Below are 25,486 nucleotides of genomic sequence, written 5' to 3' on the forward strand. Positions count from 1 at the left end.
ACGTAAGGGGTACCACTGTCGTTTTTTTTTCGGGTCGAATTTTTGAGTTTCGATATCTCAGCTCTGGAAGGGTCTAGAGCCTCCATTTTTGCACTCAGGTTTAAGTCTCATGGCCCTCTATCAGAATCCAGAGTTTTGAGAAGATTGGAGAACCTTAATTTTTCGCCCAAAAAAAAAAACGTAAGGGGTACCACTGTCGTTTTTTTTTCGGGTCGAATTTTTGAGTTTCGATATCTCAGCTCTGGAAGGGTCTAGAGCCTCCATTTTTGCACTCAGGTTTAAGTCTCATTGCCCTCTATCAGAATCCAGAGTTTTGAGAAGATTGGAGAACCTTAATTTTTCGCCCAAAAAAAAAAAACGTAAGGGGTACCACTGTCGTTTTTTTTTTCGGGTCAAATTTTTGAGTTTCGATATCTCAGCTCTGGAAGGGTCTAGAGCCTCCATTTTTGCACTCAGGTTTAAGTCTCATTGCCCTCTATCAGAATCCAGAGTTTTGAGAAGATTGGACAACCTTAATTTTTCGCCCAAAAAAAAAAAAACGTAAGGGGTACCACTGTCGTTTTTTTTTCGGGTCAAATTTTTGAGTTTCGATATCTCAGCTCTGGAAGGGTCTAGAGCCTCCATTTTTGCACTCAGGTTTAAGTCTCATGGCCCTCTATCAGAATCCAGAGTTTTGAGAAGATTGGAGAACCTTAATTTTTCGCCCAAAAAAAAACGTAAGGGGTACCACTGTCGTTTTTTTTTCGGGTCGAATTTTTGAGTTTCGATATCTCAGCTCTGGAAGGGTCTAGAGCCACCATTTTTGCACTCAGGTTTAAGTCTCATGGCCCTCTATCAGAATCCAGAGTTTTGAGAAGATTGGAGAACCTTAATTTTTCGCCCAAAAAAAAAAAAACGTAAGGGGTACCACTGTCGTTTTTTTTTCGGGTCGAATTTTTGAGTTTCGATATCTCAGCTCTGGAAGGGTCTAGAGCCTCCATTTTTGCACTCAGGTTTAAGTCTCATTGCCCTCTATCAGAATCCAGAGTTTTGAGAAGGTTGGAGAACCTTAGTTTTTCGCCCAAAAAAAAAAAACGTAAGGGGTACCACTGTCGTTTTTTTTTCGGGTCGAATTTTTGAGTTTCGATATCTCAGCTCTGGAAGGGTCTAGAGCCTCCATTTTTGCACTCAGGTTTAAGTCTCATTGCCCTCTATCAGAATCCAGAGTTTTGAGAAGATTGGAGAACCTTAATTTTTCGCCCAAAAAAAAAAAACGTAAGGGGTACCACTGTCGTTTTTTTTTCGGGTCGAATTTTTGAGTTTCGATATCTCAGCTCTGGAAGGGTCTAGAGCCTCCATTTTTGCACTCAGGTTTAAGTCTCATGGCCCTCTATCAGAATCCAGAGTCTTGAGAAGATTGGAGAACCTTAATTTTTCGCCCAAAAAAAAAAAACGTAAGGGGTACCACTGTCGTTTTTTTTTTCGGGTCGAATTTTTGAGTTTCGATATCTCAGCTCTGGAAGGGTCTAGAGCCTCCATTTTTGCACTCAGGCTTAAGTCTCATGGCCCTCTATAAGAATCCAGAGTTTTGAGAAGATTGGAGAACCTTAATTTTTCGCCCAAAAAAAAAAAACGTAAGGGGTACCACTGTCGTCTTTTTTTCGGGTCGAATTTTTGAGTTTCGATATCTCAGCTCTGGAAGGGTCTAGAGCCTCCATTTTTGCACTCAGGTTTAAGTCTCATTGCCCTCTATCAGAATCCAGAGTTTTGAGAAGATTGGAGAACCTTAATTTTTCGCCCAAAAAAAAAAAACGTAAGGGGTACCACTGTCGTTTTTTTTTCGGGTCGAATTTTTGAGTTTCGATATCTCAGCTCTGGAAGGGTCTAGAGCCACCATTTTTGCACTCAGGTTTAAGTCTCATGGCCCTCTATCAGAATCCAGAGTTTTGAGAAGATTGGAGAACCTTAATTTTTCGCCCACAAAAAAAAAACGTAAGGGGTACCACTGTCGTTTTTTTTTCGGGTCGAATTTTTGAGTTTCGATATCTCAGCTCTGGAAGGGTCTAGAACCTCCATTTTTGCACTCAGGTTTAAGTCTCATGGCCCTCCATCAGAATCCAGAGTTTTGAGAAGATTGGAGAACCTTAATTTTTTGCCCAAAAAAAAAAAAAACGTAAGGGGTACCACTGTCGTTTTTTTTTTTTGGGTCGAATTTTTGAGTTTCGATATCTCAGCTCTGGAAGGGTCTAGAGCCTCCATTTTTGCACTCAGGTTTAAGTCTCATGGCCCTCTATCAGAATCCAGAGTTTTGAGAAGATTGGAGAACCTTAATTTTTCGCCCCCAAAAAAAAACGTAAGGGGTACCACTGTCGTTTTTTTTTCGGGTCGAATTTTTGAGTTTCGATATCTCAGCTCTGGAAGGGTCTAGAGCCACCATTTTTGCACTCAGGTTTAAGTCTCATTGCCCTCTATCAGAATCCAGAGTTTTGAGAAGATTGGAGAACCTTAATTTTTCGCCCAAAAAAAAAAAACGTAAGGGGTACCACTGTCGTTTTTTTTTCGGGTCGAATTTTTGAGTTTCGATATCTCAGCTCTGGAAGGGTCTAGAGCCACCATTTTTGCACTCAGGTTTAAGTCTCATGGCCCTCTATCAGAATCCAGAGTTTTGAGAAGATTGGAGAACCTTAATTTTTCGCCCAAAAAAAAAAACGTAAGGGGTACCACTGTCGTTTTTTTTTTCGGGTCGAATTTTTGAGTTTCGATATCTCAGCTCTGGAAGGGTCTAGAGCCTCCATTTTTGCACTCAGGTTTAAGTCTCATGGCCCTCTATCAGAATCCAGAGTTTTGAGAAGATTGGAGAACCTTAATTTTTCGCCCAAAAAAAAAAAACGTAAGGGGTACCACTGTCGTTTTTTTTTCGGGTCGAATTTTTGAGTTTCGATATCTCAGCTCTGGAAGGGTCTAGAGCCTCCATTTTTGCACTCAGGTTTAAGTCTCATGGCCCTCTATCAGAATCCAGAGTTTTGAGAAGATTGGAGAACCTTAATTTTTCGCCCAAAAAAAAAAAACGTAAGGGGTACCACTGTCGTTTTTTTTTCGGGTCGAATTTTTGAGTTTCGATATCTCAGCTCTGGAAGGGTCTAGAGCCTCCATTTTTGCACTCAGGTTTAAGTCTCATGGCCCTCTATCAGAATCCAGAGTTTTGAGAAGATTGGAGAACCTTAATTTTTCGCCCAAAAAAAAAAACGTAAGGGGTACCACTGTCGTTTTTTTTTCGGGTCGAATTTTTGAGTTTCGATATCTCAGCTCTGGAAGGGTCTAGAGCCACCATTTTTGCACTCAGGTTTAAGTCTCATGGCCCTCTATCAGAATCCAGAGTTTTGAGAAGATTGGAGAACCTTAATTTTTCGCCCAAAAAAAAAAAACGTAAGGGGTACCACTGTCGTTTTTTTTTCGGGTCGAATTTTTGAGTTTCGATATCTCAGCTCTGGAAGGGTCTAGAGCCTCCATTTTTGCACTCAGGTTTAAGTCTCATTGCCCTCTATCAGAATCCAGAGTTTTGAGAAGATTGGAGAACCTTAATTTTTCGCCCAAAAAAAAAAACCGTAAGGGGTACCACTGTCGTTTTTTTTCGGGTCGAATTTTTGAGTTTCGATATCTCAGCTCTGGAAGGGTCTAGAGCCTCCATTTTTGCACTCAGGTTTAAGTCTCATGGCCCTCTATCAGAATCCAGAGTTTTGAGAAGATTGGAGAACCTTAATTTTTCGCCCCCAAAAAAAAACGTAAGGGGTACCACTGTCGTTTTTTTTTCGGGTCGAATTTTTGAGTTTCGATATCTCAGCTCTGGAAGGGTCTAGAGCCACCATTTTTGCACTCAGGTTTAAGTCTCATTGCCCTCTATCAGAATCCAGAGTTTTGAGAAGATTGGAGAACCTTAATTTTTCGCCCAAAAAAAAAAAACGTAAGGGGTACCACTGTCGTTTTTTTTTCGGGTCGAATTTTTGAGTTTCGATATCTCAGCTCTGGAAGGGTCTAGAGCCACCATTTTTGCACTCAGGTTTAAGTCTCATGGCCCTCTATCAGAATCCAGAGTTTTGAGAAGATTGGAGAACCTTAATTTTTCGCCCAAAAAAAAAAACGTAAGGGGTACCACTGTCGTTTTTTTTTTCGGGTCGAATTTTTGAGTTTCGATATCTCAGCTCTGGAAGGGTCTAGAGCCTCCATTTTTGCACTCAGGTTTAAGTCTCATGGCCCTCTATCAGAATCCAGAGTTTTGAGAAGATTGGAGAACCTTAATTTTTCGCCCAAAAAAAAAAAACGTAAGGGGTACCACTGTCGTTTTTTTTTCGGGTCGAATTTTTGAGTTTCGATATCTCAGCTCTGGAAGGGTCTAGAGCCTCCATTTTTGCACTCAGGTTTAAGTCTCATGGCCCTCTATCAGAATCCAGAGTTTTGAGAAGATTGGAGAACCTTAATTTTTCGCCCAAAAAAAAAAAACGTAAGGGGTACCACTGTCGTTTTTTTTTCGGGTCGAATTTTTGAGTTTCGATATCTCAGCTCTGGAAGGGTCTAGAGCCTCCATTTTTGCACTCAGGTTTAAGTCTCATGGCCCTCTATCAGAATCCAGAGTTTTGAGAAGATTGGAGAACCTTAATTTTTCGCCCAAAAAAAAAAACGTAAGGGGTACCACTGTCGTTTTTTTTTCGGGTCGAATTTTTGAGTTTCGATATCTCAGCTCTGGAAGGGTCTAGAGCCACCATTTTTGCACTCAGGTTTAAGTCTCATGGCCCTCTATCAGAATCCAGAGTTTTGAGAAGATTGGAGAACCTTAATTTTTCGCCCAAAAAAAAAAAACGTAAGGGGTACCACTGTCGTTTTTTTTTCGGGTCGAATTTTTGAGTTTCGATATCTCAGCTCTGGAAGGGTCTAGAGCCTCCATTTTTGCACTCAGGTTTAAGTCTCATTGCCCTCTATCAGAATCCAGAGTTTTGAGAAGATTGGAGAACCTTAATTTTTCGCCCAAAAAAAAAAACCGTAAGGGGTACCACTGTCGTTTTTTTTCGGGTCGAATTTTTGAGTTTCGATATCTCAGCTCTGGAAGGGTCTAGAGCCTCCATTTTTGCACTCAGGTTTAAGTCTCATGGCCCTCTATCAGAATCCAGAGTCTTGAGAAGATTGGAGAACCTTAATTTTTCGCCCCAAAAAAAAAACGTAAGGGGTACCACTGTTGTTTTTTTTTCGGGTCGAATTTTTGAGTTTCGATATCTCAGCTCTGGAAGGGTCTAGAGCCTCCATTTTTGCACTCAGGTTTAAGTCTCATGGCCCTCTATCAGAATCCAGAGTTTTGAGAAGATTGGAGAACCTTAATTTTTCGCCCAAAAAAAAAAAACGTAAGGGGTACCACTGTCGTCTTTTTTTCGGGTCGAATTTTTGAGTTTCGATATCTCAGCTCTGGAAGGGTCTAGAGCCTCCATTTTTGCACTCAGGTTTAAGTCTCATGGCCCTCTATCAGAATCCAGAGTTTTGAGAAGATTGGAGAACCTTAATTTTTCGCCCAAAAAAAAAAAACGTAAGGGGTACCACTGTCGTCTTTTTTTCGGGTCGAATTTTTGAGTTTCGATATCTCAGCTCTGGAAGGGTCTAGAGCCTCCATTTTTGCACTCAGGTTTAAGTCTCATTGCCCTCTATCAGAATCCAGAGTTTTGAGAAGATTGGAGAACCTTAATTTTTCGCCCAAAAAAAAAAAACGTAAGGGGTACCACTGTCGTTTTTTTTTCGGGTCGAATTTTTGAGTTTCGATATCTCAGCTCTGGAAGGGTCTAGAGCCTCCATTTTTGCACTCAGGTTTAAGTCTCATGGCCCTCTATCAGAATCCAGAGTTTTGAGAAGATTGGAGAACCTTAATTTTTCGGCAAAAAAAAAAAAACGTAAGGGGTACCACTGTCGTTTTTTTTTCGGGTCGAATTTTTGAGTTTCGATATCTCAGCTCTGGAAGGGTCTAGAGCCTCCATTTTTGCACTCAGGTTTAAGTCTCATGGCCCTCTATCAGAATCCAGAGTTTTGAGAAGATTGGAGAACCTTAATTTTTCATCCAAAAAAAAAAAACGTAAGGGGTACCACTGTCGTTTTTTTTTCGGGTCGAATTTTTGAGTTTCGATATCTCAGCTCTGGAAGGGTCTAGAGCCTCCATTTTTGCTTTAGAAATGTAGGTAATTGCAGTTTTATTCATTTTGCCAGTACTCACCAGCACAGGAAGTAGTAGGGCCATGTACCCCCCACAAAAGATGGCAAAGAAGATAGCGTAGACCATGAGCAAGATGTAGGAGGTGGCCAGAGGGGAGAGAAGATTGACCACACCACACAGGATCAGGTAGGTCTTATGGTAGTGATATTTGTTAACTAGATTCCTGTCTGTCACCCAACCAGATGCAAGTTGGGACATTGTCTCTGTTATACCTGTGAGACAGAAAAGGCGCTGAAATGATGGACTGAAAATGGACCACTTATTGTTGGATTCTTTAAAGCTTTCATGCTTATATTCAAGTATTATATTAAGACACTAGCAGATGGCAACACATTAATGAGTGAGCTTTAAAGTTATGCAGCTTATTACTTTTTAAATGCTGATCACTGATTACCAAACCTGTTTGACCTCTTTTTTAAGATGCAAAATGACAGAAAGCCCCCTAAAGGTGAAATGTCATTCATTCAATGCTTTCCACATGTGAGAATAAATTAATTATTCAATTACTCAAGGATGCATTACATTGATCAATAGGGACAGTAAAAGCTTTATAACATTAAACTATTTTTCTATTTTAAATAAATGCTGTTGTTTTGAACTTTCTATTCATCAAAAAATCCTGAAAAAAAGTATCACAGTTTCTTTAGCATCAAATCTGCATAATGATTTCAGAAGGATCATGTGAGAAGGCTAATGCTGAAAATGTAGTTTTGCCATCACAGTAATACAGTACATTACATTTTAAAATATATTAAAATAGAAAACAATTTATATAAATATTTCACAATATTTCAGTTTTTACTGTATTTTTGATCATCAAATAAATGCAGCCTTGTGAGTATAAGACTGTTTATAAGACTTCTTCTTCAAAAAAAAAAAAAAATGTTACTACCCCAAACTTCTGAACTAACAAGAAATATTGAGAAAGAGTGCTTAACTGTCAGTCAATTGCTTTTAGCCTCTGGCAGAATCTATTTTTTTTTTTTCAGTTCAAAGAGTGACAGAAAAACAATAAGTAAAAAAGTATTGATAACATCTAGTTATTTTGTGGTGTCCTGTACAAAGCATTCAGTCCTGGTTTATATTTGCTGTTCTCTGAGCCGCAGTTGTGATTGCGTGTCCGTGTGCTGCAGAGCTTTATTGAACAGTCAAGGAAAAGCTCTGATGCAGCACTATTGGAGACTCATACATACGCAACAGATACAAAGTGGAACACACACTGCTGACATACAGGCTGCCACACTTTATTGGATGTATAAAAATTGCACATATGCCTCACATTGGATCATATTTATCCTGTAATTCATTCATAATCTCTTAAGTAACGAAATGTTTACACAAAAACCTAGACGTGTTGGCATGATCAACCAGACTGACCAGGCCTATTTCCCAAAAGCATCGTAAGGCTAAGTTCATCTTAGAACAATTGCCACCAATGGCTAAAGATGCTTTTGGGAAACACAGCCCAGCTCGTGTGGAACTGACGGCTTGAGCTGATGCTGCAGTTCGTGCACATGTGGGGTCATTTATTGCTGGCCAAACATAAAACAAAACAGCTGCTCAATGTTTGCGTGTCCTCGCTGCGCCACTAAAGGTGACATCCTGGTGTGCCCCGCTTGGACCCGAAGACATTTTGTGCGTTGTTTGTTTGTTTAAATCCCAGCAGGGCCATTGAGTTTCACAGCTGTTCCTGTCATGCTTTGTACAATGAAACTTCAATGCAAAATCTCTGTGACAGAAAGTAGTAAACTGCCTTTAAATGGAGGAGCCTAGTCCACAAAACTCAGTAGTGTATAGGGGGACATTCACCAGGGTAATCGGGCATGTGACAGGTGTTTGTGTCTTTGTGTACTTCACCCAGTGGACACAAAAGCCCTGGACGAATGCAATGTCCCCACTACATCAAAGGCGGACAATAGGCCCTCACTGAGGTACAGAGAGTCCAAATGCATGTCCGATCGCTACTAGCTCATTAAAACACAAAACGTGTTTGGCTCGTCTCCTCGCCCTCTTTTGTCCGCATTGCTGCCTCGGTGGCAAGCCACACAATATCAGGCACTTCAGAACTGGGCACAGAACTACCAAGCTTCGCGTCAGCTACTTGGGCTGTTGCTTAGCGACTTCCCTCAGCTCGCCGACTGTGTGTGACCTGCCACGAGGAGGTGAGCTTTTAGTTCCCTGCTCACCCTGCCTGATGAGAAAACTGCAAAGTGCAGGTGGGAGGAGACGTTTGGAATGCGCGAGTAATATATTTACACTGAAAATTGCACTGTAAATACTCAACACTTAATTAAGCGAAAAACTGGGAAATGTTGGACACTATATTCTCTCAAGTTCCGTAGCGGAGGGGTTGGGGCCATCAGACTCTAATGCTGGAATTTACAAAAATAACCGCAATTACAAAAATTACTAGCAATTTTTTTTTCTGGAGGCAGTTTGTTTTTTGACAGGCAAAATAGAAAATGGCTAAATTAAATTAAAAACAGTGGCTTCAAAAAGTATTTGGACACTTACATTTTTTTTTTTTTTTAAATGGCATCTGTGAAAAGGTGATGCTAAAATTTTCCCTTTGAGAGATTTTTGCAGTGATTTATGAATTAAAAAAAATAATACTTTGCTCGAAATGTGTGCTTGTGCTGTATTTAAAATAAATTATATATTATTCTATATTTTGTCATATTATTTAGAGACATTCATCCATTTTTGGTGAGACTCTGAAAAGTTACTTTTTGGGTTACTAGGTATACGCGATTGCATTTTATTCTTAATTATTTTCACAAAATAGTTACTAATTTTATTACTGGTCATTTGGTCAGTTATTCGCTATAACATAAAAATAACCAACATCTTATATCGGTCAGAATTTTATTTGAAATTAAAATAGGGCTGGCAGGTTAAAAACGACAACAGACATGTTGTGCAAAAGGAGAGCCTCCGTCAGGGTGTGTATTCCATAAAACGTACAGACAATTAATGAGGTGTTGCATGTTTAGATTACTACATGTCCTGGGCGTAGGGGTGGAGGTTGGAGGAGTATTCGTTACTACTATCTTTTGGTAAAGAAAAGTAAATGATTGAATAAAAGCATGTTTGATTAAAACTCATGTGAGTAAATTGCCATTCACTATGGCATTTTTGACAGGGCACTTACAAGCCCTCTGGTTTTAGCCACTGGGCCAAGGTTCATTATTTATGTAAGAGAACTCATTGCATAACACTGCAGATTTTAAACTGCTCACAAATAATTAATGTGAAGTTGGCTGCGTTTGCATCAACCCGTTGAAGCCCATATGGGAGCACATCTTGCTGCAAAGCACAATGGCCTAAGTGAATCTCTCAGGTATGGTTTTCCAGAAACACAGCATTGATGAAGCCAGAAAAAAAATCAGTTCTCTGGCACCGCAAATGACACACGGTCCACTAGCACTGACATTAGGGTCTTTTGTTTTTTAATTTTCCACAGCACAGCTCAGCAGTGCTTGCTTGCGTCCTATTGATTTCTTCTACTGTAACATGTTATTAGTGAACAATTAAACTGTTGCAGCCAGAGAACAGAAATAACAAACATGCTGAGGACTTTTTTATGCAATAGGTAACTTTGAAAGTTAGGTAACTTTGAAAGGGAGTTGGAAAGGTGAATTAGAAAGGGAGACCGGGTTTTTGCTATAGTCGGCCCCAAATAGCATTCTGTTATCTTTTAGGCTAATCACTACAGAATCTCTGCTTAAACAAAACTTGTGACACTGTCACACATGACATGTGTTTTAACCACTCTATATATTATATAAAGCCTAGCTCTTGCAGAAGGCTTATAATATGTGAGTCTTTCTGAGCTTGTTTTCTGTATGTAAAATGTCTGTTTGTGTGTGTAATTTATTTTTTTTTGATTGCTGTGGTTTTTACAATTTTTGTACAGCACAGTTGTTTTGTTGTGCTATATAAATAAACTAAAACTAAACTTTGTAATTAGAATCTTCTTGTAACCTTTGTCCCTGAACCTTTATCTATATTTTACCCTGCTAATGCAAAATTAATTCTGTAAAAAGCACTTTATACTTAAAATAGAAGACAGTGGGAAAACAAAACTCTAGTGTTACATACTGTAGGTTGGTCAAAGGTAATTTGACTCACCAGCCACAGAGATGATGAAGGAAGCATCCATGGGGTCGATGCCCAGGTTCCGGGCCCTTGCAGACAAATGGAAGTACGGAATAAAATAAGCCAGCTGACTGAAGACTAGCGACCAGGTGTAGATGCAAAAGAAAGGGTTCTTCAACAGCGAGAAGTCCAGCACTTTTTGGGGGTTTTCAGGAAGAGTTTCTGTTTTGCTGTTCTCAAGTAACGCATCCACAGGAGAAACCCCATTCATCTCAGGGGACGTTTTAACATCCGTTCCGTTCACCCCATTCTGGATGGACTTTTTGAGTTCCGGATGTGGAAGAGAGTTCTGCTCATGAGCTGGGTTCTCTATTATAAGTGTGTCCCTGTGATTGGCGGATGAGCTGTCCATTATAGAAGTGCCATTGGACACAGGCGTGTTGCCATTCATATTGTTCTTAAGAGGATCTTTCTCTGACCCAGCCTGACGAAGGGTGGAGTTTGACAATGGTGAAGCTGGAGGTCTAACGTTAATGGGCCGCAAAAGCATCCCAGAAGCCACAAGGTTCAGCATCAAACCTCCCAAAATCAACAGAGCTCCTAAAGACAGAACAAAAAACAGTCCATGTAAATAATACAATTTATTTATTTATTGAAAGGAATTGACACTTTTATTCAACAAGGATTTGTTAAATTACTCCAAAATTACAGTAAAGGCATTTATAAAGGTACACAAGATGTCTAATTCAAATAAATGCAGTTCTTGAAACTTTCCGTCCCCTCAAAGTATCCATTACATTACAATTTTTACAATAATGCAGCCAAAAGCCAATTACCCTGCCAAGCATACTGATCCAAAAGCAGCTGAGTGAAAGGAGCGAGGGCAAAGGTCAGACCCATGCCAGAGCGTCCAATAGAATATGCAGTTGCCAGTCTTTTTCGGAAATAGGTCACTGTTACAACAGAGGAGGCCTGATAAAGCAGAGCAAACCCGAGACCTGGAAAAATGAAAGTTTTATTGATTACTTTTGGCATAATAACTCTCCCAATATTTAACTTTGATTTATAAACAAAACATTACCAAATACTCACCAACAACTAACCCCATGCTAATGTAAAGGTAGATAACGCTGGTGGCAAATATGCTGGAGAGAAAGCCGGCGCTGACTAAAAGCGCCCCCACTATGGAAGTAACCCTGTTCCCCAGCTTGGCACAGGCCACCGAGGCCAACGGACCTAATGCGTCACAAACAAAGTTCATGATCTGTCATATTGACCATTTGGTTCAAAGGTTGCTATGGTGACTGTACCTCCAGAGAGCCTGAGGCTGGACATTATGGATCCAATCCAGCTGATGCTCTCGGACGAGCCACCAAACTCATCCTGCAGTGCCACAAAGAATATACCAAAGCTCTTCAATGTACCCATCACCAACACGTTCACCTGAAAACACAGCAGAAGATTTCAGCTCAATACAAAACACTTAGTATTAACATAACAAAGAAGCTCTAAATCAAAGTATATAAAAGTGTAACTAATGACATACCAGGAAACAATGCAGAACCACCATCCAACCCCAACCGCCATCTGGTGGGTCCACATACACAACCTCCTTCTTTTGATTCTTCTTGGCCTTGGCTTTTTCTTCATTGCAGGAGGTTTTGGCAGCCTTGCCATCACTGGAACATTATCACATCCACTTAATACATTTAATAAACTTACCCCCGGTTTAACACAGACAAGGCTTAAGCCTAGCCCAGACTAAAATGCATGTTTGAGCTGTTTTGCCTGAAAGCAGCTCACACTGAGATATCTCAAAATATGTCACTGTCATTGTTTTGTTTCAAGATGCTCATCAGTAATGTTTTTTTTTTTAAAGCATATTTATAAAAAGCTACTTAAATGCCCTAATTGAACTAAGGTTTAATCCTGGCTTAATCTAAACCCTGTCTGTGAAACCAGTCTGTAATACAATGCATCCACTAGTTAGAGATAAAGTTTCATATGTATCATGAGACCATGTAGACTGTTCACAGTGTTAGTACAAATCCATTGTGCATATCCGACTGAAATCCGATCATAGTAGCAAATGGAAACGCGGTAAAAAAAAATTTTACTAATCCAGTTTTGAGCAACATTCTTGTGGTTTGAAATCCTATACAAAATGCATTTCTCAAAATCCATTTCAAATCCGTTTCAGTCTCTAATCAGATTTCACGTAGTTTATGTAACTTTCTTTGCAATTAAAATGTAAACATTTCAGACATTGTTATAGTAAATGCGCTGAAAGTCGATGCAGAAACAATGTTGTGTTGTTGCAAAGTGACAATATAATAGAGACATGTTGAATTTTGTTTTCAATCCAACAGCAACTTGAAAGGGTCCACAAAACCCTAAGATGTTGTCTTATTTACAACATGACAATATGTAGCCACCGCGCTGGACTAGGCCTACTAAAGGCCTGTTCACACCGGGACGAATTTCGCGCACGTACCGACGTTTAACGCCTCGTGACTAAACAAAGGGCGCCAATGTGAGTGTGCACACCGACGCGTAAAAAACACCACGTGTAAAAGCGTCATTTTAAAAAAACGCCTCGGGTTCGTTTTTTTAGTTTGACACGCTGCGTCAAAAACTATCCAACCAATGAAATTGGCGCTTTTGCTCACGTGTTTGGACATTATATTTAATGTAAATTCGTCCCCTGCACTTTTTCATAAAGCAAGTGTGTGTACGACAAACTAAGATTTTCGCAGGTGTATAACGTTACCAAACATCGTGATTTAAAATCCAGAGTCAAGGGTAATCTTCACGTTTCCATGGTGATCAGTCACTCGCGCATTAGCCTACGACACGTCCATGCTCGCACCCGCGCCGAATCCATCAGTTTCAAAGAGTTCAAAATGGCAAAAAACTCTTCACTCCTTTTTCACGAAAAAATCAAGCACTGTAAATAAGTTGTCATATACTATCCGAATTGTGTTGCACAATGATGAATAACTCCGCCTATTTTTCTTGTTGAATAATTAACAGGTTTTGTTGTAAATTCACTACCCAAACAAAAATGCTATATTTCTACGCATTCTCATCCCAAGGCGTCATATTTGTCACTTTTGCAAAAACGTAAACATCCAACGCACATGGCACCCTTTAGCGTCAAATGAGACGCTTCGGTTATGGTAGGTTTAGGTATGGGGTAGGGTTAGGGTTAGACCACTAGGAGGCGCCCCATATATATCTGCGTCTCATTTGACACTAAAGGGTGCCATGTGCGTTGGATGTTGGCACACTGTGGCAAAAGCGTTGTATATGACACACAGATATGTTATCAAAGCCCTTCAAAATAGAATAATCATGGTGAATGTTAATGCTGAATTTGTATTTTCAGCCACGATGTGCTTGAATCAAGCAGCATTGTAACATGTGTAGCCTACATGATGTTTATCACCATTTGGTAACACTTTACAATTAGATAAAAAGTTTGTAGACAAACCTTAAGTTTTCTTGAAAAAGCCTTACTAGAAAGTTTGAAGAAGTAGTTTTAAAAGCTTGAAGTTTGAAGGTTTTCAATTGGAAAGTTTTAGTTTAGTAAGACAGACTTTGTTTAGGCTAGTAAGAAAATGTAATTTTGCCAAAATAAGAACTTTTATTTTAAGTAAATGTTATCAGCTTCAGTGTGATATTTAACTTATTATCATGCTTAACGATAATTTGAATAATTGTAATGCGATGATCAGACATCTAAATCAGAGAAAATCATATGGTTGGGCTGTTGGATTATTTATTTTTAAGAGCAGATTCGGGGGACTCAAAGTGCACCAGATTAATGAATTTATCTTTAAAATGTACAAATTTTCTTCCATTTTCTGCCCCTGGACCCCCCTAGAGGTACCGAGATCCACCTACAAAAATACTGTGGGTAACACAGTAGACTATATGATGGTCTACGAAAAATACACATTTTATTATCTTAAATCATTAAAAGGATTCTACCACCTCCGCCTCATTTTAAGCCAGGAAAAACCCTGTATGTGTAGGCTAATATAAAGTACTGGACAACTTTCTTTCTTTCTTTCTGTTTTTCTTTTAAAATAAATAGCATATTAAGCCAATTAATCAAAAACCTGTCAACACAAAACATTGGGATTACAAATGACATTTGGTCCCCCTCACTTTGGAAATGATGGCTACGCCCCTGTTTAAAGGCTATTGTAATTTTCAGCTCGAATGGAACTTTTTAACAACACAGAGACCTTTAGTATGCTTCCTGTAACAACTTCTGGCATGTTATCCGTGACTCGAGAAAGCTACGTTTACCACGCAAAATCTGATAAAAAAAAAAAAAAAATTAGAGCAAACAGACTGAAACAGACTTAGAAAATGCGATTTGAGGATTGTGACTGAAAACGGATTTCATGTGATTTCTCACATTCACATTGCTAAACGTGATCGGATTCCAAACGGACATGCATAAAGATCAGATTTGGACTGACAGTCTGAACGAGGCTGATTGTTAATTTTCTGGAACATACAAAAAAGGGCTTCCGTGAACAGATTAGGTAATTTTACAAAGACAAATATACCAAAAAATTGTCCTTTTTGATTTTTCCAATAATTTCTTTTCTATCTCTTTTGCACTGGACCCAAAAACAGTATCGTCAGCATAATGTGGTGTGATCTGAGGCTATTTAAATATTTTATGTTACTGGGGGTAGTAGATTATGATGACATCAGTAGTACCATGCTCTCTTTAGAGTGGTTCAAATTTGAGTAAACATGGGGATGCCACTGGTTTAATCTGGTGATCAGTATGAGGTGAGGTGTTTTGGATCCAGGCCTGATTCCACTTTATTTACAGCTGATACAGCTGAATACAATGTGTGTCTAGTACAGTGTTCAAAATGAGACAGACAGACTAAGCGAAAGAACGGTCATAGGGTAACGGGTTCGTTCAAACAAACACCTGGCATAACGTTAACCAAACTGCGAGTCCCTGTGCAGAGGTGGTGGATCCTTTGAAATATTAAACAGAGATAAATACTTGCTCAACTATAAATACAGAGCAATCAAAGTCAGCACCACAGGTGGTTCCAGCTAAAACAGGAACATTATGAAATTTGCTGATTTTAAAATGTATGAGAGCATATTTACCGTAGACACATCTGCATAGAATTATATATATATATATATATATATATTATATTAAAGGTCAATCTCCAAGCTCCAAAAAGCAAAAAAAAAAAAAAAAAAAAAAACCCATCAAAGCCTCATAGAAATAATATATATCAAAGCCTCATATTTATATATATATATACACATACATACATACATACATACATACAATACATACATACATATATACATATATATATATATATATATATATAAACAATCGATAGCTTTGTATGAGAAATTTAGCATGAGAAATAGACTAAAATGTAATGCTTTATTATAAAGTCATGGTCACCATTCACTTAAATGACAAGTAAACTTAAATCAAGTAAATGACAAGAACATGTTCTTTATTGAATGAACTATCCCTTTATCTAAAGACTGGCCCACACTAAGTTTTTTAACATCTTATCAGGTTTTCAAAATGTGAGAGAGAACAAAAATGACAATTTTTTTTTTTTTTTTCAATCATACATTTAACAGTTTTGTTAGTGTATGGAGTGCTGCAATGTGACCAAGACAGCACACCACACACATTTCATTCACAAACAAAAAACAAGAGTCCCGACTGTGGAAAATCTGTTGCGGTCGTTAACACACATCACACCTAAGAGGAATCTGATAAAAAAAAAAAAATTCTGTAGAACCATTAAGATCTGGGATGGGCAACTTCAGACCTGGAGTTCAAACACACCTGAACAAGCTAATCAAGGTATTCCAGATGTCTAGAAATTTACAGGCTGGTGATTTTTTCAGGGTTGGAGCTAAACTCTGTAGGACAGTGGTCCTCCAGGACCGACGTTACCCATCCCTGATCAAGATAATCTGAAATTTACCAAGGATTTTCGGAAGAGGAGAATTGAGCCCAAAATTGGCCTGATTATCTTGCGGTCAAGTGTGTATAAATTTTAAAGACAAAAACAGTTCTGTAAATTGAGTGTTTCATTGATGAAAACACAACTGTGTCAATAAAATATGTGGTTTGTCTCGTTCAAGTAGTTGGCTGTTCCTTCAAGAGAAGACATGTGGAGAGGCCAAAGCATGCAGAAACTGCTTAGAGGATTACAGAGCAATGAATCGGGCCAGTGTGTTGTAGAAAACATTTCCTTCCATGTGCTTACCACAGGCCACCCCGGAGTGGGTTTCCATGTGTGTGTGTTTGCATGCATGTATGCAAGATCAGAAATGTAAATGCCTCGGTTCAAGGGGGCAAGTGCAGGAAGATATATTGGTTAGGTACTGCCGCAGACTACCATCCACCCTGTTCCTCACTCCGACACGTCTACTCAAAAGCCTTAAAAATCTTAAAAATCCAGGTCAATTACCAAAAACTGCATTTTTGGTAATTGCCCTATGCAGCAAAATTGAGCGAGCAATATTAGTAATCAATGCATATAAACAAAAAGGGCCATCCATAAGGCATTTTCAAGTCTTAAAAGAATAGTTGACCCAAATTCTTATCATTTTCTCACCCTCAAGTTGTTTCAAACCTACATTAAGTTCTTTCTTCTCCAGAACACAAAGGAAGATATTTTGAAGAATGCCGGTAACCAGACAGTTGATGGACCCCATTGACTTCCATAGTAGGAAAAAAAATATTATGAAAGTCAATGGGGTCCATTAACTTTTTGGCTACTGACATTCTTAAAAATATCATTTTTTGTGTTCAGCAGAATAAGAAATTCATACACTTTTTAAACAACTAGAGAGTGATTAAAAGATGACAGAATGTTTATTCTGAAGTGAACTAAGAGCAGACACTAAACAAAACATTTTAACATCCTAAATATGACATATTCAATTGTAGAATCACTACCATGGAAAAGGAGAGTTGTGGATTTGGATTATGACAATAATTTAAAATTCACTAAATGCTGATTAAAAAAAAAAAGCAAAATAGCTGGAATAGCAGACTCACCAATGTTGGTCTTTTGGCAGCATAGTTGTAGCACTTGAAAATGAAGGGCCTTATTTATGTGTCATCTTCTGCATGAAGCTCAACTAGTAGATCCCGTATTTGACGAACCTGTTACACAAACTCTGTTATAACTTGCTGTGTTTTGAATATTCCCCAGACAAGAATTGTCAATCATTTGGTGTTCAAGGTGTGAGCATACTTAAAATAATTCTTTTTCACAATTTTCATCCGTGCTGACAGACGTATGACGCAGTTATTCTTACATTCATTGTTAGAAATGTCATTTTTTTTCTTTTTAAAAAATTGTAGTTGTTTGCATACCCGTGAAGAACTTTATACCCCTGTGATTGTGGAGCAGAGTTTCTTGTATTGGATTTTTGTAGGGGGTTGGTCCTTTTTAATTAGTTATATCACATTCATCCAAGTGAGAATTGCATTGAAATCTATAAATCTCACTCATTTAAAGAATCTGTAAATGCTATCTTGTCATTGTGACATTACAGCTAGGAGAAGGAAATCCTTTGACCTCTCCATTGATTTTCTGTATGTTTTCTAAACACATACATTCACAGAAATACATTTCCACACATTGGCTCCCAGTGTCTTCACATTAAACATTTAGATTCTACAAAACACACACAACTTATTCAATGTAAAAACAATGTAAACAATGTTAAACATAATAGCAGGTTTGGTAAGATTGAGTAAGATTAACAGAGCATATTCTAACTTTGGGAGAAAGTGTTTTCTCTTCAAGCAGTTTATATGATACAACATCTCTCTAGTCTACTTTATTAAAGCACTGCCATTGTCATAAATGGCCATAAACTTTTATTTAAACAAACGTTTTGCACCCTTCAAAGATGCACATTGGGAACGCACTGTTCAGGACATCTTGTCTACAACGTGATCATCCTCAAACATCAACTACATCGACGACAACTAAGTGAGGTATAGTTAAACGTCTAAACGCTTAAGCTTAGTTTATAATCCTATACCATGGCAGGAAACATTGGGGAAAATCACGAGGGTGTTGCACTCTGCACTTACCCCAAACGCCAAAGCTGATGCTGTCGCGCGCTGTCCGCAGCCGCATAACGCTCGTGTTTGGTTCGCGCGAGCCCAGCGGCGTTCATGTGAGTGCGCGCTATTGGAGTGCAGCACTTTACACCTATCGATAACAGTCGATGAAAAAACAATGTCATTAAAACTCCGACATTGTAGGCCACGATGCTTCATGTTCTGATAAAACATATCGGGTTTTAAATTGACTGCAAAGTGCAGCCGAACACTAAAACAAAGTTCATCCCAAATACCTGCCGTTTCACACGTTATGCTGCCTATAAAATTTTTCAAATAAATTAAATAATTTACACCACAGCGAATCATGTGCTAGCACAATGATTCAACTATCTAGGCTATCAAATTTAAAGGTAAACAAATTCGAAAAGTAACCTAACGTTACTTTGTTCAAGTAAAGCATCAAATAGGCTAGGCTGCTTTCTTTTATGACTTACTGAACACAGAAATCCATCAAAATAATGAAATAAGTGAAATAAAAAACATTCGCTATTAAAATGACCCGTGAGAGAGACACTTAAAAAAAGAGAGACAATAGAAAAACTAGTCATATTTAACTTGTGACATGTCTACAACCGAACAATTTATTCTGCTGTGAATTGTCAAGGACCATTTCATAAATAGAAACATATGGTCGGCGACAAAAATAAGGACTTACCATATTTCCCGAAACGATCTCAGTCAGTTTATTCCAGATTTCACTTGTTAAGGCTTGATTTGTGTTGACGTTTCCTAATGCGCGCATCTGCAGTTACGCTGCGGGCAACAGCCGTGGATTCCCCGGTTACAGCTCCTCCTATGTGCTGGTATATCTTATCAAAATCATCCTTGAACATGGCTGGACTCCCTGTGCTGGATTTCTCTTACTCTCTGAAAGTTTGCCCCTAGTCTCTGAATATCTCGAGGGTCTCATCTGACCCCTTTGACCGGCTCAGATCGGATGCAATGCGCCCAGGCTGTGCAGAGCCAAATACTGGCCCCTAGTGCATTTAATGACCATGTGACCGAAACCTAGTAGCCAAGTAATCAGGTGGAACGAATGTCAGATGCTTTCCTGGACTGTGGGTATTTGCTGTGACAGCTTCAGGGGAAAATTATGAATGCATAGGTATTCAGGTGATTCACCATGCATAAGGAAAACCCTAAGGCAGTAATGTGAGATGCTCAGGCCCTTAAAAGGTTGGTTGAAGGCGGGTTAATATTTGAGGCTGTTGGAACACAGGTAAACAAACAGCAATGAATGACAGACTGTCCTGTATGATCTAGATATTTCAATGCAGCAGGTAAACATTGCCATGTGTCGAGTGTCTTTCTTTAGTCAGGTCTCATTATGGCACAATGGGTCAAACCTTCCATAAATACACCTGCTTGTATTCTGAAATATTAACCATACAGATGTACTTAGAGAATATTTGTCTGCTGACTTAAACAAACCTTCTGCAATATTTAGTTGATCCCGAAATTGTCAAACTATTTCGAGCTGCAATTCAGATCATATAATCTGTCCTCTCTGTTGTGTATGGCATTATACAAAAAGATATAGTGCAATTCTTTCAACTGTGTTTTCTCTTCATGAAACGTTATGTTTACCCACACATTGCGTTCTGTTGTCAGTGCTGTTTTGTGGCTCACAAAAAGTTAGAACATCTACTAAACATTACAAATAATACATTACAGATACAGTACGTCAAAGAATGGGACAAAAACTGCTTAGCTTGATTTCTTACCATGCATGCATATTAACTGCAAACTTGGCAAATAAAAGTCTGGATCACCAGTCATCACGTGCATTCAGAAGCAATGCGTCATGACAGGCCAGAGTGACTGATAAAAAGTGAGCATGACAAAAATAAGACAAATTAATTCTCTGCATTTTGCATATGCATAAACCAGTACAATCCAAGCAAACAAAGAAAAGAAAAAGGGATAGGAATAAAATATTTCTGTTATTCCTAAACAAACAATAGTAATAATTATAGTTGCCTCTTTTCAAAAGGTTCTCAACTTACATGTCTCTTTTTAAGAAATAAACATTAAAAAACACCTCACCTGTCTCAACTTTTATAATATAAACTGCAGCTCAGAATGAAAACACTTTTGCTCCGATTTGATTATTTTCAGTAATCTGCTTCATGCATATGTGTTACAACTACTGTCCCCTTCTGACAGACTACGGTAATTCAACTAAAGCACCTCTCACGTACGTATGCGCAATAAGACACAGTCAGAATAAGTTTCCTTAAATAACACAATTTATTAACTGGAAACAATATTGTTTGACCAAAAAAGCAGTAAACACATTTGAACTATGGTATATGGTTATAAGAAAGTACAAACATTGGAAAAGAAAAGAAATTAGTGATTAACCACGGACAACAAACATCTGATGGTTTCTGATATAAAGGAAGACTTGATCTGAGCCAATCATTAAGCTTCTATGTTGCTGACAATGTTAAAGATTTTCAAACTCTGTTTAATGCTGTTTAAAAACACTGCACACATTCAATTTCTGACACTTAGATACAAACAGAATTCATGATGCCATCTTATGCACAGCCAGTGTAATTGTTCCATGTGTTCTCACCAAAATGTTCCTGCAATAACAAAATTACAAACATTGTCCAATTAATACTTAAAATGCTGCTGCAATATGTATTATTATAAGTCTCTTCATCATAAATGTAGGATGAGGATATTAAGCCTTTAAGATCTTGAGTTTGTTTTGTTGGTCTTTGTTCTCTGTCAAATGAAGCTTAATCAGAAGCTTCTTACCCACAGTCAGACTCCAGGCACACAGTAGGGCAGTCAGTGGGGTCTTTGGTTAGAGAAGCAGCTTGCTTGGCCAGTACAGACACAATTCCTCCATGTTCATCAGAGAGCGAGCCACGGCCTAGAGATTAAAACATTAAAACAAGAAGCTTACAGTTATAGTATTAAGCCGTTCTCATATTATGGTGAGAAATAGAATAGATTTCAAACATTCAAGAAAACCCATATAAAAGCACAAGTCTATAACCCTATATTTGATTAAACAATATATTTAATGGTTTAACTCTATATTGCTCAATTTGCTCCTGTGTGCAGCAGATTATATTTTCTGTGCAGATTTAGGATTAATGGAGAGGACCAGAAAATTATGTGTTTATTTTATCGGGCAGTTATAGAGAGTGTAATTAGATATGGCATTTTGATATGGTTTGGTAACCTCATAGCTTAAGCAAAGTCTAATCTTGCTCGCCTGATAAAAATATGGATGAAGACCATAGGGAAAAAGGAACATCACTCTTTTGAGTCATTGTATAAACAGTCAGTTCTTAGGGAACCACATACAATTTCAGTTGAGGCATTGCACATAGAGTATGAATTGTTGCCCTCTGAAAGATTTGCATCTCACAATTCTAAGAAAAAAATAAAAATCAGAACTGAGAGTTTACAGTATACCAGTCAAAAGTTTTTAAACATTAACATTTTTTAATGTTGTTGAAGATAGTCTATTATGCTGCTCATCAATGCTGCATTTATTTAATCAAAAATACAGTTAAAACAGTAATACAATTACAATTTCAAGTAATAGTTTTCTATTTTATTACATTAAAAAAGTAACTTATTTCTGTATTGGCAGAGGTGAATTTTAAGCATCATTACTCATTCGGTGTCACATGATCCTTCAAAAATCATTCTTAGATTTAATGATCAAGAAATATTTCTTATTAGTAATGTTGCAAACAGTTTTTATTTTATATTTTGTATGTTATTTTTTATTTAAATCTGTTCAAATTTTTATATTACAATTTATAATTATTTTATTTCAGTTTTTTTATGTATTTCTAATTTGAATACAACATTCACAACTTTGGACATTTTCTACTGGCCCAACTACACCTTCACTTGTACACTTAGGTGACTTAAATATTAAAATTATTGTTGTTGATGTTGCTGAAAAAATAAATAATTGAATGGACATGTTTAAACTACGCAAATACAGTCGTTACTGTCATCATGACCCAGTGGATGAACGAGACAAACCATACTTACATCCTAGATTATGGCCTTGAGCGTCTGTGCACAAAACCCCAACAATGGCAGGATTTTTCATCCTAGTGTAAGAAAACATAGATTAGTGAAGCAACACACAAAATATGTAGGCTATACGCTTGGTAAAGAACGATATTTTTTTAACGTACGTATCATCAAGATGCTGTTCCAGTGCACCTTCCATAATAGCGGCTTAAATAACGATGTAAAATTAGCAGTGAGAGTAAATATTGTGGAGAGAGGGGAAGCGACGGTTATTATTTTGACTACTTCCGGGATGTCAGCTGACATCCTAACATGCGACTCAAAGACTACGGCGTCCTCCAAGGAAAAAAACACTAAGCGAATATGATCTAACGCCATCTAGCTCAAGTCAGCATTGTCAGTAAATAAGAAAATATTGTTAGCAGAGAAACACTCTCCATGTAGTCTGTAATGCAGTATGTGTTTGGGTTAAATTTAAGTTATATGATACAGTGTAACAACAGACTTATGACAGGAGAACTGCACAATTTTCTGCGCATGCAGTCAGACTTGCTGAAACCAGCTTGGACCACTTAAAAAAACAAGCTATGTGTACCAAAACGCAGCAACCAGCTTTAGCTTAGCAGATGGTCACATATGTTTCAGTGTCAAGATCAAATCTTTTTTTCCCCCTCTACTTCCTTTTTTAATAATGCATTCCTAAAGAATTCTTTTAAAATTCTTTAAAGGGCAAATACATCCAGTTAACATTTAGCTGTCATTGTCAATGAGAACTCCCAGGGGAGCATGTGAATGTTCACTGTTGATATCTCTGGACGACCCATGCTCTGACCAAAAGCAGAAAAAAAGGCCAGTCATGCTCCTCACATTCAATTGTATTTTCAGAGTTCTTTATCAGAAATCGATGCTGTCTTCTCTGTTTTGAAAAGCCTTTTGTGTTTCGTGAGCCATTTTTGTGTATTATATACTCTGTCTATTATACAATACACAAAATATATGTTTGTATGTAGGCCTATATCATTCAAAAATACAGCCTACCTTGTTGTTTATGTGTAAATTGTGAAGTATCAGCTTATTGAGCTCAATATACATGCAAATATGAAGCAGAACAACAATCCATTAGAACTGATTCAGGTTTCCAGAATGTATGCAGCCTAATCGGTAGCCTATCACATTTTTTTAGTTCAGTTTAATTTATTTTCTATTCATTTCTCTCTCTCAATAGATTCAATAATAATATACCAAGATGCTAAGCGCCAAGATATTTTAACTGCTTTTACAAACTGCTATACTGATATATCAAATAAATGAAATATTCATTTGGCACTTATTGTGCCAAAATTACAAGATATTAGCGTGTGCTGATAATTTAGTTTAATAAGTATGGGAAATATTAAGTAAAAATCTTTATGTATAATACATTATATAATTATTATAGAAATTATAATGACCATTATCTGACATATGTATATCATAATATAATATAATATAAAATAATATAATATATATGCTACATGTTATATGTTACATTATAATAGCTCACCTCTATTTGGCTCAATGCTCACATTGCATTTATTATGAATTTATGTTTAACAGCGTCCAAGCTCTTTTAGCCAACGCAGGTTCTTCCCTGCTGGCAACGCTTGATGATTTCTGCCCAGTCCTGTGCAGTTAGAGCCAAGTTGGTCTGCTGACGAGGCAAAACTTTGCAATGTAATTACGTGCCCGGCCATCAGTGGCATCCATCACTTTCAGTGCAGCCAAGAAATGCACTGCTGACTAACCAATGGCATTTTCATGCTCTCGCTAAACGTAAATTAAATCCCAACAGATAGGACTGACATTTTCCAGTCGGCTATCCTTCACTCCAATTGCAGTCAAGTTGGATATTTTATTTAGCTATAATTTCAAGTAAGCTCATTGATTCTGTATAATTCATTCCATCACATATCTCCAACCCAGGGGCTTTGATCATCAGCAGTTCATACAGGTCATATCCACATTTCCATGATGAAAAGAGAGTGCCTGACTTCATAAAGTGCAAGGCCACATAAGACGTCATGACTGTGTTTCTTGAAATGTATTGTTAGCTGGATTATCGGTCCAAAGCACTATCAGAATATTTAACCATGCATGCAAGTGGCTTTTATGAATGGCAGACGTTCTAATTCTGTGTAAAACTACAGAGCTTTGCATGAAGTTCTTCGGGCGCTGATTCAGTGCAGGCCTTCCGATGACCTGACAGCAGTAAAAGCTAAAGTACGAGACCAGATTAAACTTGACACCAGAAATTGAAGAGTCCTTATTTTTAAAGAGTCCCTTCACGAGAAATGTACTGTTTGTAGTGAGTAGGGCACATGTGTCCGCGATGAGATGTAATTACTCTTGTTACTGCTGGTTCAGAGAAGTTTTCAGGCTTGAGAGGACATGATGTCGAAAACGTTTAACCGCCTGTGCCTGACTGGCACATTTAAGACTTGTAAATGGGAAATTGTGAGTGAGTGACAGTGCATATTATGTCATGGGGTGACTGTAGGCTTAAACGTCTCAAATGAATTGACAAGTGCTTAATTTGTTGTGATTTACCTGGAAGCTGCATCATATTGTCAGGAAGCAAAAATAAACGTTTCTCTCGTCAACCCCATGCGCTGATGACTCATTTCCTATGAACTTACTTGACTTGTGTTGGTACTCTGAAACTTGGCTGCAAGACTGACATTACTCTGGCGCTGTAAAGGGCGATGAATCTTAATGATTCAAATGAGAAGGTGATAATTATGGCCCGTGGACTCCTGTAAAATGAACAAGTGTCTTGTGGAGAAAGGAATAAGGGGAAAAACTAAATTACTTTAGCCTAACATGCTGCGCATGAAACCGGATGCATAGAAGATATTAGATGATGGTGTGAAGGATTCTTTTCTCTTTGACAATAAAGTCATTTGAAAATAGATATTTTTACATTATTGTTTACATCA

The 25,486-nt window shown here is 38.0% G+C and overlaps 2 protein-coding genes across 2 annotated transcripts in view; both read right to left on the minus strand.

The window, feature by feature from the left end:
• The window catches only part of slc16a4 (solute carrier family 16 member 4), a 90,442-nt gene extending 70,885 nt beyond the window's left edge, over positions 1-19,557 (minus strand). Inside the window, exons 1-9 of the mRNA XM_039658006.2 lie at positions 19,150-19,557; positions 18,462-18,582; positions 17,412-17,519; positions 11,868-12,000; positions 11,632-11,764; positions 11,414-11,557; positions 11,158-11,319; positions 10,355-10,921; positions 6,224-6,435 (exon numbers count right to left, since the gene is read on the minus strand). Coding sequence (XP_039513940.2) covers positions 6,224-6,435; positions 10,355-10,921; positions 11,158-11,319; positions 11,414-11,557; positions 11,632-11,764; positions 11,868-12,000; positions 17,412-17,434 — 1,374 coding nt within the window. The 5' untranslated portion in view covers positions 17,435-17,519; positions 18,462-18,582; positions 19,150-19,557. The remainder of the gene's footprint in view (positions 1-6,223; positions 6,436-10,354; positions 10,922-11,157; positions 11,320-11,413; positions 11,558-11,631; positions 11,765-11,867; positions 12,001-17,411; positions 17,520-18,461; positions 18,583-19,149) is intronic.
• Positions 19,558-20,721: 1,164 nt separating this feature from the next.
• On the minus strand, positions 20,722-22,831 carry lamtor5 (late endosomal/lysosomal adaptor, MAPK and MTOR activator 5). Its single transcript, XM_039658008.2, has 4 exons — positions 22,676-22,831; positions 22,527-22,588; positions 21,264-21,381; positions 20,722-21,085 (listed from the first exon to the last, which is right to left on the minus strand). Exons 1-4 carry the CDS (start codon positions 22,708-22,710, stop codon positions 21,025-21,027), a joined length of 276 nt encoding a protein of 91 aa, XP_039513942.1. The 5' UTR covers positions 22,711-22,831; the 3' UTR covers positions 20,722-21,024.
• Positions 22,832-25,486: the final 2,655 nt, after the last annotated feature.

This window comes from Pimephales promelas, chromosome 14 (assembly GCF_988280905.1).
Source record: "Pimephales promelas chromosome 14, fPimPro1.hap1.1, whole genome shotgun sequence".
NCBI lineage: Eukaryota > Metazoa > Chordata > Actinopteri > Cypriniformes > Leuciscidae > Pimephales > Pimephales promelas.

Excerpts from the sequence above, each read along its gene's own strand:
- lamtor5 (XM_039658008.2), bottom strand. The coding sequence starts at position 22,710 with ATGGAAGGTGCACTGGAACAGCATCTTGATGATAC. Across the intron at positions 22,589-22,675 it reads GAACAGCATCTTGATGATAC|GATGAAAAATCCTGCCATTG; the intron begins GTACGTTAAAAA and ends TTCTTACACTAG. Across the intron at positions 21,382-22,526 it reads TCAAGGCCATAATCTAGGAT|GCCGTGGCTCGCTCTCTGAT; the intron begins GTAAGTATGGTT and ends TTTAATCTCTAG.